This window comes from Stigmatopora argus, chromosome 6 (assembly GCF_051989625.1).
Source record: "Stigmatopora argus isolate UIUO_Sarg chromosome 6, RoL_Sarg_1.0, whole genome shotgun sequence".
Taxonomy (NCBI): domain Eukaryota; kingdom Metazoa; phylum Chordata; class Actinopteri; order Syngnathiformes; family Syngnathidae; genus Stigmatopora; species Stigmatopora argus.
Genome location: NC_135392.1, coordinates 10,429,906 through 10,443,025, shown reverse-complemented (window position 1 = coordinate 10,443,025; position 13,120 = coordinate 10,429,906). Strand labels below are relative to the sequence as shown.

The 13,120-nt window shown below is 39.4% G+C and overlaps 4 protein-coding genes across 10 annotated transcripts; 2 read left to right on the top strand and 2 right to left on the bottom strand.

The window, feature by feature from the left end:
• Positions 1-44: 44 nt before the first annotated feature.
• On the top strand, positions 45-6,294 carry tpgs2 (tubulin polyglutamylase complex subunit 2). The gene is made up of 7 exons (XM_077602054.1): positions 45-349; positions 465-544; positions 634-721; positions 1,262-1,402; positions 1,511-1,624; positions 1,694-1,857; positions 2,087-6,294. Exons 1-7 carry the CDS (start codon positions 274-276, stop codon positions 2,303-2,305), a joined length of 882 nt encoding a protein of 293 aa, XP_077458180.1. The 5' UTR covers positions 45-273; the 3' UTR covers positions 2,306-6,294.
• Positions 3,227-5,704, bottom strand: aqp7 (aquaporin 7). Of its 2 annotated transcripts, none has more exons than XM_077602052.1 (6): positions 5,348-5,704; positions 4,592-4,718; positions 4,377-4,514; positions 4,173-4,291; positions 3,865-4,082; positions 3,227-3,467 (listed from the first exon to the last, which is right to left on the bottom strand). In XM_077602052.1, the coding sequence occupies exons 1-6, from the start codon at positions 5,513-5,515 to the stop codon at positions 3,266-3,268; spliced, it is 972 nt and encodes a 323-aa protein (XP_077458178.1). In that variant the 5' UTR covers positions 5,516-5,704; the 3' UTR covers positions 3,227-3,265. The 2 variants fall into 2 exon arrangements, 1 of the variants encoding a protein (XP_077458178.1); XR_013300503.1 differs by having other exon boundaries at positions 3,338-3,467; positions 3,594-4,082.
• A 156-nt stretch (positions 6,295-6,450) lies between the features above and the next one.
• LOC144075224 (retinol dehydrogenase 12) lies at positions 6,451-12,626 on the top strand. Of its 6 annotated transcripts, XR_013300508.1 has the most exons (8): positions 6,451-6,686; positions 7,461-7,700; positions 8,041-8,130; positions 8,253-8,441; positions 8,889-8,998; positions 9,750-10,765; positions 10,972-11,101; positions 11,173-12,626. XR_013300508.1 is itself a non-coding variant. In XM_077602053.1 (6 exons), the coding sequence occupies exons 1-6, from the start codon at positions 6,527-6,529 to the stop codon at positions 9,927-9,929; spliced, it is 969 nt and encodes a 322-aa protein (XP_077458179.1). In that variant the 5' UTR covers positions 6,461-6,526; the 3' UTR covers positions 9,930-12,626. The 6 variants fall into 6 exon arrangements, 1 of the variants encoding a protein (XP_077458179.1); XR_013300507.1 differs by lacking the exon at positions 10,972-11,101 and having other exon boundaries at positions 11,148-12,626; XR_013300506.1 differs by having other exon boundaries at positions 10,989-12,626.
• mlnl (motilin-like) lies at positions 10,721-11,443 on the bottom strand. Its single transcript, XM_077602056.1, has 2 exons — positions 11,153-11,443; positions 10,721-11,070 (listed from the first exon to the last, which is right to left on the bottom strand). Exons 1-2 carry the CDS (start codon positions 11,279-11,281, stop codon positions 10,906-10,908), a joined length of 294 nt encoding a protein of 97 aa, XP_077458182.1. The 5' UTR covers positions 11,282-11,443; the 3' UTR covers positions 10,721-10,905.
• Positions 12,627-13,120: the final 494 nt, after the last annotated feature.

Below are 13,120 nucleotides of genomic sequence, written 5' to 3'. Positions count from 1 at the left end.
ACAAAGTTGGAAACCCTCGAAACCAAATTGATAGAAGTTAATCTATAAAAATAAATTGTCATGGTCCAGTTTACGCATAAACAATATGACAAAAAGTCATATGATATCGGAAGGTGGCGATGATGCGTCATCACAAACGCTCAGCGAAGAAGAAGTCTTGCAAGCGGTTACTGTATCTTGATGACTGCGACCGGTGTTATCACGTGGCACGAGAATCAAAACACAAAAAAAGATCTCTTCTGGTGACAGAAATAAAAATAAATCAGCAAAAGAATGGATGCAACTAAAGAGAGTTCAGCATTAAAATGTATTCCCGAAAGACTGACGCTCGGCATCACTGGAATCCTTGGTGAGTATTGATTTGTCGTTGGAGCTAGCAAAATAAGATTGATCATACTTGAGCATCACTTCTATTTACATTACGTTGTAATTACTACTTTATTGTATTTTTATTATTTTGCCAGAGAATTTGCCTGGTGTGACAGATGTGCGGCTCGCGGAGAGAGAACCTGCAGAGAAAAGGGGTCTACTGTCATGGGAACAGGTGAAGAAAGACAACTACAATTCTCATCTCTGCAGCCCTAATCAAATGTCACATATTTAACCAAGCGTGTTTCAATCTTCCCACCCCAGAAAAATAATTGCATATTACCAGAGGACCTGCGAGACTTTTACTTGACAACTGATGGCTTCACACTTACATGGAACGTCAAACTAGACAGCAAGTGACCCTATTTTGAATCTTCTAACGCAGTCATTCCCAACCATTTCACTTAATTGTTAAGAAATCCCTTCATTATCTGCCGCAAGTATTTTTTCCTTTGATCATCGATGTTAAGATTGTTGTTTAGACAAGCTAAACAACAATAAATGTACAATTTCCCCACGTTGGGTCTGATATAGATTAAATCCTTATAAAAAACATAACTACAACAGCTACAACAACTAACTAAAACATAACTTTATAACATATTCATACAACAGTATAATAGCTTTGCGTTTACTAAATAATATTTTACACTGTTAGCATAATTAAGTGAATATAACTGTTACTAATTGAAACAAACTCATAATTTTTCACTCTCCATTACAAAAGTGTTTGTTTGGTGGCATCCCCACAGTACAGTAAATATGTCGTGGCAAAATAAAGGTAGGGAAACACTGTAACAGCAAACTAAATTTGTTGTATAACATTGAATGATCTTGATTTTTTAGTACCATAACAACTTTAATTTTTACCCCTAATTTTATGTCTCCTCAGATGAATGTATTCCCTTAGGATGCATGACAATTAACAGTGTAGGCAGGTTGCAGCCTCTTCGCCAGCCAACACCACTTTTCTCCCTTCCAAATACACCATCACTAGCTGACCTAGACTGGGAGGAGAGCGGAGCTGATTGTGGTAAAGCTCATTAGTTAAAATTATGTGCTCATCTGGAGCAAAATCAGCTTTTTTGTTAGTCAGAATGATCTTGGGAAAAAAATCTAAAAATGGATCGTCTTCCAGCAGGGCTGACCAGTGCTCCTACTCTTCCTCATTTTGATTCACGCAGCCGCATCTTTGAGTTGGATTCATGTGGTGGGAATGGCAAGGTCTGCTTGGTATACAAAAACACTATCACAGGTGACTCTGGAGTTCTTCTATAATATGGTTGAACCTCATCAATTTATCTACTTTTTCTTCTCTTTTTAGGTGTGGTTGCCCAACAAAGTGAAATATGGTTTCTCGACTTCTCGCTTTGCTGGCATTTCTTAACCGCAACCTTCTCTTCATACTACCGTCTCATGATCACTCACCTGGGCTTGCCTGAATGGCAGTATTCCTTTACACCTTATGGCCCAAGTCCACAAGCCAAGGTAACAATGATAGTTTCTCTGAAATGACTTAATTTCAGTGACACATTTTTGTCACGTAATTTTTAGTCAACATTATGGTAATTCAAAAATATAACTCATTATACTTTGCCAGTTATATTTCAAGTAAGACACAACAATGAACACAAAATAATTTCTATTCAAAAATCAAAATGTTACATTTTTGTTACATTTTTTTTATGTTAACTCTTAATATGTTAAACCTCTACAGCAATGGGCATCACTCTACCAGCCACTGACCTTCAGAAATGATCTGAATCTGAGCCATCCTGCTGGAGACGCCATTCTAAACAAATTGGATCCCACAAAGGCTTTTAAAGCCAAAGCCAAGGTTCCCACCCCTAAAAAGAAACCTTCCGTACCTTGCAACCTAGCAAGTAATGCCAAAAACCAAAACAGCAGTGCAAGACCTGGCATAACAAAACGATAAAACACACCAATCTGAGGATGTTGTTTTATCCAGTTGTTGGTTGCTAAAAAATCAATATGAGGGGTTCAAATCTGTCACAAGAGTCAACACGCACAGGCAAACTTTAAGAGATGCATGAACGACACCTACCTTTAAAAAGCAAGTAAGTGATCACTGATTTTCATTATTTATATAAATAGATGTGACAATTATAACAAAACTTGATGTTGTAAATATTAGTTTTAAATGTATCAATTATAATATACCAGAAATATGACAAACCCATTATGCATAAATCAATATAGGTACTTTTGTCAGGTGTGCAATATTACAGGTGCATATATATTATATATATATATATATACATCAATAAATGCTTGTTCTAAGAATTCACAAGAAAAAAATATGATTATTTACTTTATAGTGTAATGCCCTTAGTGTGGATCCCGAAAAGTCAAAATTTAGGCTCCAGTATTTTAAGTTATGCAAACCTCAAGGCCATTTTGATTTTTGCTCACTGAATGCTTGCTGCTTGAATTGATTTTAAAAAGCGCCTAATTATCTGCTTAACAAAAGGATACAACTGGACTCTCAAAAGAGATTGTTTGCTCTTCATACATTTTGTTTTTTGTTTTACTTCAAAGTTAGTCCAGCTACTTTAGCAATGAAACACAGCAACTTCTATTCATGGAAAACATGTGCTTTAGGCTTCTTCATGTGATTACTTTGACCCATTTATCACTCCTGTCTGTTAGGGGATGTTGAGGATTTCCATATAATAAGATATTTCTGTACCCCCAGGATGACAGCCCTCATTTTTGGTTATAATAAGCACCGTAAAAAGTGGTACAATATGTAATTGGGCAACCAAAATGCATACATGCAAGTGGCATCAATTTCCCGGGATACTCTCATGGAGCAGATCCTTGAATCTTTGCCAGCTGTTTGACATTTTCCTTTATCTAAATTGTTGAAGGCCATTTAGTCACATAAATCAGTGTCAAAGTTTTGTTTTTCCAGCGGGACAGTCTCCTTCTCTATATCAGTTCTCTTGGTCATTACAGTAGAATTTTCAGAGAGGGGAGGATGGTGAAGTTCCACCAAGACCATGTAGAGCCCGGCACCAAGTACGCCACCAATCATTGGGGCAACAATGGGTACCCACCACCAACCATTTCCAGCCCTGCACAGATGAAGAAAAAAAGACATCCTTTAAAAAAAAAAGGTGTCTCTGTTTAAAAGAAAATGAATCAACAGGTTGCTAGCAACATTTTTCCACGAGAAAAGTGTCTGTTCACTTATTGGCTACCATTGCCGGAGCTAGGTGTCCAATCCCTGTTAACTGGATTGTGAACTTTGCACTGTCAATGGCACTGAAACCAGAGCATTCATCTTCCCGGTCTTGATGTGCTTCATTCTCAGGTCACTTCCTGTTCATTTTAGACAATTACAGGTCATTTCCAGTTGATTTTCAGTGACTTCATAGTCCTTTCCATTCTTGGGTCACCTCCGGTAATGCCCCAAACTCAAGAGGAAGTGACCAAAATTACCAAGAAATTACAAAACCAAAATGCACGCACCTGAAAACGTCAGTTCCCCAACCTGCAACAGCTGTGAAGAGTCTCGGTCCGATGTCTCTGGTTGGGTTGATTGCGTAGCCACTGTTGCTGCCCAGAGAAATGCCAATGAGCAGAACCAGGAGTCCCACTAATGTAGGCTCACTGCCTGCTGCTGGGGGTTTGTTTTTCTGGTCAGACAAAGCCATCAGGCACAGCAGAAGAATTGCTGTACCAAATATCTGGAAAGAAAAGAAGTTATAAGAAACCCTGCAGAATCCCACATGTGTAAAGTTCATCATGGCAAACCTTGTGAAACTTTTCGTGCATACCTGGTCAATGAATCCACCAAACAAGGAAAGGTATGGGGCAGGATAGGTGGCAAAGATACTGGCAGTTGCTTTTTCACCACTAGTAGTCAGATTCCCCCCACAATAGTCATGTATTGCCTCTGAAAACACGCAACATGATGTCAACATTTGATTGGGAGAAAAGGATCAGTACCAATTGTTTCTGTTCATACAGTTATACCTCACCATAATACACAGCATAAATGGTCCCAGCTGCAAAAAAGGAACCCAGCAGTTGTGAAAAGAAATAGAGGGGGAACATCTTCCATGCGAGACGGCCAATCGCACACTTGGCGAAGGACACCGCTGCATTCATATGAGCGCCTGGTGAGGTGGCACAGCACAGTTGGAAGATGTTTTTAGGTGTTTTTTTTTAAGATATATGTAGTCGCTTTTTATACCTGAAACGCTCCCTCCAACGTGAGCACCCATTGCAACACCCAGACCAAAGCCTAGGTTGATGCTTATGTAATGTCCAAATTCTCCTTGTCCAGTCACGACCTGTGCCACAGAACCGAGCCCAAACACCTGGACACAAAAAAAGACCAGTAGCTCACAGCTAGGTGGGGGTCTATCATGGATCAAAAAGTACCCAATCAAACAACTATTTGCCAGGGCTTTGATGTACTGTAAACTGCCAAAAAGAATCCACTTTACAAGGAAATGCTTGTGACCCATCTCATCATAGCTATCACAATACTCTTCTATGAAATTTAAAGTTTGAAGCTTAGATAATACAGATTGAGGAAAGTTGTTTTTTAAAAAAGCTTCCTCTGAGCTATTCATTCAGGGAACAGGAAATGTACAGTTCCACCCCCGCAAATCAGGCACCCTAAAGTTAAACACTAAGCAAGTGGTGCAGACCAAAGTGCAGAAAATACTGCACGCATGCACATCTTGTGCTGCATTGTGTCTCTTCCAGTTCTAAATATGGGATCAATTGAGAGAGCAGACAAACGAACATGTGACTCTCGCGACCCCCTCCACGTGGCCCATGACTGTTTTTCTATTCCCACAAACACATGAGCAGATCATCTTCAGAGAAATCATTGACAGCAAACCTCCCCGGAAGTAAGCTTTGTCCAAACTAACTGTCAATTTATTATTGAAGTTTATCAACCTTGTTACACTAAAAATAAGGAGAAATTGTATCTTACCATCATTACATACGTGCAAAGGCATTCCGCAAGTCCCACACGAACAATTTCGTTCTTTAATCGGAAAGTTCGAGTTACAAGGGTTCCGTTTCTCCGAGTGACCCTTTTCTCTACGGACTGTGCAAAGTCTTTCATTTCTTCTTCTTGTAGTATCATAGAGTCTCTCATTGGGCCTCTTTGTCTTTCAAGACTATATAACAACTAAAATCCTTAGATCCAGGTTCAGACTTTATGAACTAACATCTTGTCCCGCAAATACAAGTGGTTGTCTCTTTCTAACAGGCTTCTCTGTCTTCTAATCCAATTTCATGCTTACTGGTTGCTCCCCTCTCTCACACACACTTCATCATGCATTACATTTTGGACCACGTTTTATAGCCGCGACACAGCCTCCCTCCCCCTGCATATGTTTAAGCTGTCACACAGACAGCCGCATCATCCAATAGCTTTTCTTCACCAGAGGGTTCCTTAGCCAATGAGGAAACTGTTATTTGAAACTTCTTCTCAACATGAACTAAAAAGTTTAAAAGGACCGATCGGACTGATCAATATAATTACACTACAAAAATACATTTTTCAATTATTTTTTTGTATTTTGATTCTAATTCCATTTAAACTGTATATTTTTTGCATTATAATATTTTGAACTATATCCAATATATATTTCAGAATAGACCTTAATTACTATAACTTTTTGTCATTTCATTAGGAGACTACTAAATAAGTATAAATTACAATGGTTAATAAGAGCTCTCTAAACCACCAGAAATAAGGGCAAAATGATTTTTAGTATTAGTGTATTAGGCTACATGTAGTAGAAAACCATTTTGGTGTGCCTAAATATGTTATAATGGCTAACTGTCATACACCACTAGATTGGAGTTGATGAAATTGTCATTTCAGGATGGCATCCAGTGCAACAAAACATTGCCCTAAATTGTAGCACTGGTGTCAGGTTATGCTCTATGAAAATGGCCTGAAAAAACGTTGTCGCGTACCACGTTGAGTGTCAATCGCTTAAACAGATGTAGTACAACAACATCGATGAATCAGTAACCAAATGATTGCATTAGCCATCATGTGGTCACGCCTACTCGCCGTAGATTTCCTGACTTTGTCACACAAAATCTGCTTGGGAAATTGTCCGCTTTGTGCTTCTTCAACCACGCCATCGGTACCATGATGGGCTGGCTGGATGTGATCTCTCACCCGCTGTGGATGGTGACCACGCTGATACTGTGGAGGGTAGTGCGCTCACAGCGGAGAGGGTCCTGGGACCCCTGTGCCTGCCCCGTGCAGCTCAATGGGAAGACAGCGATAGTGACTGGCGCCAATACAGGTCTGCTTTCTTCTTATACTTGCAGTAATATGCTGTTCCCGTCGTATCAGAATGTTATTTCATTCAAAGTTGAGCCTTTTGATAGGTTTGTGCAGATGCCTCAACTTTCATGAATAGAATGAAAAATCATGTGATAAATATTATAAACCATATGTAAAACTTGAATGTGACACTTTGATAATGAGGAGATAAACACGATTGTGTGCGTTATTATCAAACATTTTTTTCAGCTTTTTGGTGTGTTGATATGTTATCTTTAATGCCATATGTCAATGTTGTCTAAACTAAGGCCCATTTTTATTGGCCTGCGGTAAATTCTGAATATATAATTGAATAAGGCCAACTCAAGAACTTTAAATTAGTAATCTACATTCGTTTGCATTTCTCATTTTAACAGTAGGTGGATGTAGCCACTTAAACATTGGCTCTGCATTATTTCCAATCAATTTAGGAAACTAGAATTTTACTATTTTGAGACACATAAATATACCTATTGTGGATAAAAACGAATCCAATGTAAATCCAATGATAAATGGATTTATACTCGTATAGCGCTCTTCCGTCTTCAAGGAGCACAAAACACTTTGACATTATATACTCCTTTACATGCTGATAACGCAGCATCAGGAATAACGTTGAGGTCACTATTTTGCTCAAAGATATTTAGGCAAGATCACCAGAACATCCTCTGGATTGAGGAAAGACTATGCTACCACTGTGGATGAACGTGTGATTGTACTGAACTACTGCGTTTCTTATGCACTCTTTTCCCAGGAATTGGAAAGTTCATCGCCATGGACTTTGCCCGCAGGGGTGCCCGTGTCATTTTGGCCTGTCGTTGTGTGTCCCGGGGAACAGCGGCTGCTAAAGAAATCCAAGCAAAAACAGGAAACCATGACGTCCATGTGCGTCAGGTGGACCTTTCCTCTCTGGATTCTGTCAGAGATTTTGTTGAAAAGATTGTAAAGGAGGAAAGAGGTCTTCACATTCTCATCAACAATGCTGGAGTGTCAGGTGATCCGAATACCAAATCATAGTTTTATTTGTAAGCACTTTTAAGGGAAACCTTTGGAGATTAAGACTATCTGAAGGTTTTTTTTTTAACTATGAAATTTAATGTTCAAGGCAACATTACTGCAATACATGCACTATGATGAGTTTTATTTTTTTCACCCTTGACTTATTTTTTTAGAATTTATGAGTATTATATTCTCAATGACGATATGTCAAATAACATGGAGAAAAACAAAAAGTAAAGAAAAACAAAAAAATGGGTACAACTTAGCTCAGCTGCACAAAGGGTTCGAGGAGTTTATAGTGGAGTTTAAAATTCTGACTGTTGTTGTTCCATTAGGTTTACCCCAGCAGCTTACTAAGGATGGGTTTGATGTCTGTTTTGCAACAAATCATTTGGGGCCATTTCTTCTCACAAACCAGCTGCTTGGTAAGATAAACCCATTTGAACCATTTGATCTTTCTGAATGTGTCAAGTATTTTGATGGAATACAAATGTTATAACATGACAAGCCGTATTCATTCCTAAAAAAACATATTTTTTCGTTTCAGACCTGATGAAAGCTTCAGCTCCAGCACGTATTGTCACCCTTAGCTCTGTCAACCACAAAAAGGGTGAAGTCAACTTTTCACATTTTCATGGGGAAAATATTACTCATAACCTCGATCGAGTTTATAACCACACCAAGCTGCACAATATCATCTGTACTAATGAGTTTGCTCGGAGACTTCAGGGAACAGGTATGGACTGAAATAGCATCCCAATCAATGTTCCCTCTAAGCTGCGCGAATGCGCAATTGCGCACTACTCTCGTCTTCTCTGCGCACAGCAAATCATATGGAGTGCACAAAAAAAATCCTTTTTTTTTATTTATTAGCTGTGAGGCTGACGCGCAAACCACTCATCCGCCGGGCCGCGCATTCATAAATATTAATCATTACATTTTATTATTACTAAATCATTTATGTGTAGTGTAGTAGATATGCACCTGCTTATGGCAGGTGTGATACTGGTGTGTGCCCATAGCGAGCAATAATGATGTTGCTCACACCGGTACTCAGTGTGCTCAGGGAGGTTGTCTTTCTGCCCAGACAAACAAAAAATTAGAGGGAACATTGATCCCAATGTAATTCATAATATTGCATAACATTTGCTGTTTTTGTCACTGTTAATGTGTGTTCATTTAGGTGTCACCGCCAACTCGGTCCACCCTGGCGTTGTCATGACGGGAATGATTCAACACTATCCCTTTAGGATCCGTTGCATCTTCAACCTTATTGGCCAGTTCTTTTTCAAGGTGAGTACATTGTGTAGATATGAGTATGTGTGGATTCAATTTAGGCATTGCTGAAAATTTGAAAAACTGTTTTTAAGTAGACTGAGGGAATACAAAGTAGCACAAGGCTCTGTAATTTTATAATGAACCAGTGCCAACCATATGTTAGGTGTGGCATGGGATTTTTTATTTTTTTATTTTGTCTATAGTCTGAAAATTGTATGTAATATATTTTCTGCAAATAAATTGTTGATATTTTCACGTATCCATGCCAGTGACACACACTAGAATTGGAAGAAGGCTACCAGTTTCACTCTTTTCAGTTGAGAGTATAACAACAGTTTTGTTATCACTTCCTGTGCATGGGCCCAGAGTTGACAATGAGGAAGCAAATTCAGATGAGCTCATCATTATTTTGGAATATGCTTTACTTTGGAAGTACGCTATGAGAATTTTCTGCCGTGAAACATTTGCCTTGGCTGATTGAAGGTTGGGAAACTGCAAAATACAATAACAATAACATATAGTATGCAGCTAACCCATGAATCTTTTTCCCCATTTAGACTTATTCCCAGCATTTATTGAACAATAACAAGTTTCATTAGATCGCCGGCATATTTCGTGAATTGTTATTGTTTTAGCATGCAATATTAAGGGTCTCCAAAGTTTTAGATTTGCACTTTGTTGGGTTGAATTTGCTTTTTTAAATGATACCTTTGTAGCATATCAGTCTCAGTAAATTTCAATTGACTATATTTTCAAATTCTTTCAGTCTGCAGAGGAAGGAGCAGTCAGTGCCATCTACTGTGCTGTGTCAGAAGAAGCGGAAGGCATAAGTGGAAAATATTTTGACAGTGACTGCTCGCTGGTTCTGCCTGCCCCCTTGGCCCGAGACAAAGCTCTCGCCCTCAAGGACTTTGAGATATGTGAAAGACTGACATCGAAGCTGTGACACAATCTTCCTCGTGATAACAGAAAGGAGGTCAAATTTCATGGGTGTCGTTAAAGTAGCTGATTTGACATTTGCAAACATGTCCACTCAGTCGTACTTAGTTGAAGATTTTAAGATGCTCAATGGAAACCATGGACTGCCGTTTTCATGAGAGAATTATTCATTGGATGTGTTCTGGTAGCAGTCTTTTTTAAATAGCACAAAATTAAGAACAGGTATCACTTGGGATTCAGGGTTTCTTGGGTACTGATTTTTGTGAAAGGCTACCAGTTAAACACACTCAAAGTTGCTCGACTCACATTTAATTAATTGTATGCTGTTATTGATATTTGATAGTTTAGGATTGAGTGGGGGAGCGGTTAGCACGTCGGCCTCAGAGTTCTAAGATCGAGGGTTCAATCCCAGGTTTGGACCTTCCTGTGTGGAGTTTACATGTTCTCGCTGGGCTTGTGTGGGTTTACTCCAGGTACTCTGGTTTTCTCCCACATCCCCAAAACACTCTAAATTGCGATTAGGTATGAATGTGAGCGTGAATGGTTGTCTGTGTGCAATGAATGAATCAGGACAATATCTTTGCTTGGGAAAATACAACACACGTTCCATTAAGTTAGATAAAACTTTCCTTTATTGAATGATTAATTGAAACTGAAAAAAAAACATTCTGTCCTTTTCAAAAAAGTCATACTGCAGTTTTTATCCTCTTGGTGTCTCCAGCATACTACTTGGCTGTAAAAACAAAGAATATGAGAGAACCCAATTACGGTATCATCGTTTTGTCCAGTTGCTGTTCGTTGGTCATCTTTGGATCACGCAACGATTGGAGCCTTTTCATCAAGGTCAGTAAAGTTCTTAGTTCAAGAAGTAATGAAGTACCTTTCTGTTGCTCCACAATTTCATGGATGAGCTCCTCTAGCACAGGGGCGACTTGGTCCAGCTGCTTGGGTGAAAGTCGTGCTGTGGCATCCATGGTTTTATCCTAGACACACACACACAGAAAATGAACATCTTGTATCACATGTGTCCATTCTTGAACACGTACTAGCTCTCCATCATGTTCAGTTTGAGGAAGCTTTTGGACAGCAACTTCCTGGCACTGACCATCCTCTGACCGAGGCGCCATGTCCTTTCTACCCTCTCGTTGCTAGAGATGAGACACCCAAACAAAATGAGAAGTATTTCAAGACTTTATGCACATTGTATTGAATATTTCATCTGCAGTTTACCTTCAACAACCTCATCTCAGACAGCTCCTGTGGGCTGAAGAAGGTCATGTGTCCTTGGGTTCTCTCCACCAGCAGGGCCACAAGGCACGTCAGCACCAAACAGCAAGCAACAGCTCCGCGCATGCTCATTTTGCTCGGCTCTGGGCAAAAGCAAATCTGCACATTTATTTAAGAAATGTAAACGATCCAATACAAGACAATACAATCCTGAAATGACCACGTTTACACTGATGTTCCCACTGATGCGCCCTGTAAAGGCGTTACGCAACAATATGTTATGTCAGTCCAAGTCCGCACTCACTCATTATATTAAAGGTACATTAATCAGCCTTGATATACTTATTAAAATTGTATGACTTAAACTTACAGGCTTAGTCATACGTGTCACAAGACTGCTGTACACGCTAGTAGAGATAAGTGAGACCCAAACGACAGCGAAGAGCAATACACATACACGGTTTCAAAAAATGCCAAATCGAAAACGAGAAATTTAAGTGGCCAAAATACGGCGCGCTCACCTTTTGGTTGAATCTCAGTGAGTCGCACACCGAGGTGTTAGAAGATGAGAAGAGCGTCTTCTTTCTGAAGGTGAACTTGTCCCGGTCAGCCTTTATATCAAGCCCTCTCATGAACCTCCATCTTTTTACTATCCTCCCTCACATCTGCTCCTCAAAAGAATTCTGACAAACATTCCCATCTTGGCTCCTAGTAACACAGATCTAACATGTGAATTTGCCTTATTAATTTGTGTCAACCGATACATGTATGTTGTTGGCCTTGAGTGAGATAGAAATGATTTTGATCAGTATTATTTTTTTAAAATGAGGAATGTGTGTATTTGTTGTACCTTTACCTATTTCCTGTCCTCTGAAGTCAACCATAAATTCTCTGCTTCTAAGAATAAGCCAACCCAATGTGACATTTATGACCTGGCAATAATACAGATTTGCGCACACAAAAGACTCGGATGCGTGTGCTCCTAAGAAACCCTGCAACGCTCCAGAACGTTAATAACGCTTTCCCCCTAATCCAACACTTGACTGTGTTCCTGCATGGAGGTGAAATTAGCACATTTGGATTTATATTCTTAGACCACTCTGGAGAAATGGACTGATAAAAATCTGACCGTTGTTGTATCCCAGCAAGTTAAGTGCATCAGTTGTATGTGTATATGAGAATGAACCATCAGCGTGACGCACAAGCTCTTATTTGACTTTCATTCACGCATCCTCGTAATGATGGCGGGGGGCCTATTCCACCCAGCTGACTTCTAGCGAAAGGCAGACTACACCCGAGACTGGTCGCCGTTGGGGCCTCTTATATCACTTTCCCCACCAAAATGTTGCATATCTGCTGATGCAATAATGTTTTCCTAACTTTTAAAATCATTTTTAGAAATGCATGATGATCTGTTTTCTTATGTTTTTTTTATTATTCTTATTTTATTCATTAATTAAATGCTGTTTCAATGTTATTTATACTTTATTCTGATGAACTCCTTCCGTTAATGGTACTTTACGACAATTTGCGCCAAGAATAGTTTGTTACAGAAAGATGGGACAGGGTAAATTAATAATTCATTCATTGTCCATACCGCTTATCCTCACAAGGGTGGCGGGGGGTGCTGGAGCCTATCCGTCCTATTCAAATCCAGCTCTATAGTTCAATCATTCAAAGTGGGATGCTGTGGTTACTAAAGCATACCTCTTTCAGTTTAAAGATGCGTTAGAGTTTCATTGCAGTATACACATACTGTTTTATAGCATGAAGACCACAAAAATCACGTCTATTCTACGTCATCTTCAAAGCATGGACATTAAGTTGGGAGGACAAACCACCCCGTAGAGCGCCGTAAGCAAGCCACCGTCTTTTCCACATTCAATGGATGGGCGGGACAATATGGGCGTCGTTACGCCTAGTGTCGATCCAACTGCGTAAATTACGCACATGCGCAGATTCTCGCCCTTT

Excerpts from the sequence above, each read along its gene's own strand:
- tpgs2 (XM_077602054.1), top strand. The coding sequence starts at position 274 with ATGGATGCAACTAAAGAGAGTTCAGCATTAAAATGTATTCCCGAAAGA. Across the intron at positions 350-464 it reads CGGCATCACTGGAATCCTTG|AGAATTTGCCTGGTGTGACA; the intron begins GTGAGTATTGAT and ends TTATTTTGCCAG. Across the intron at positions 1,625-1,693 it reads ATACAAAAACACTATCACAG|GTGTGGTTGCCCAACAAAGT; the intron begins GTGACTCTGGAG and ends TTCTCTTTTTAG.
- aqp7 (XM_077602052.1), bottom strand. The coding sequence starts at position 5,515 with ATGAGAGACTCTATGATACTACAAGAAGAAGAAATGAAAGACTTTGCA. Across the intron at positions 4,292-4,376 it reads CATTTATGCTGTGTATTATG|AGGCAATACATGACTATTGT; the intron begins GTGAGGTATAAC and ends GCGTGTTTTCAG. Across the intron at positions 4,083-4,172 it reads TTGGTGGATTCATTGACCAG|ATATTTGGTACAGCAATTCT; the intron begins GTATGCACGAAA and ends TTTTCTTTCCAG.
- mlnl (XM_077602056.1), bottom strand. The coding sequence starts at position 11,281 with ATGAGCATGCGCGGAGCTGTTGCTTGCTGTTTGGTGCTGACGTGCCTT. Across the intron at positions 11,071-11,152 it reads CTGAGATGAGGTTGTTGAAG|CAACGAGAGGGTAGAAAGGA; the intron begins GTAAACTGCAGA and ends TCTCATCTCTAG.
- LOC144075224 (XM_077602053.1), top strand. The coding sequence starts at position 6,527 with ATGATGGGCTGGCTGGATGTGATCTCTCACCCGCTGTGGATGGTGACC. Across the intron at positions 6,687-7,460 it reads AGTGACTGGCGCCAATACAG|GAATTGGAAAGTTCATCGCC; the intron begins GTCTGCTTTCTT and ends CTCTTTTCCCAG. Across the intron at positions 8,442-8,888 it reads TCGGAGACTTCAGGGAACAG|GTGTCACCGCCAACTCGGTC; the intron begins GTATGGACTGAA and ends GTGTTCATTTAG.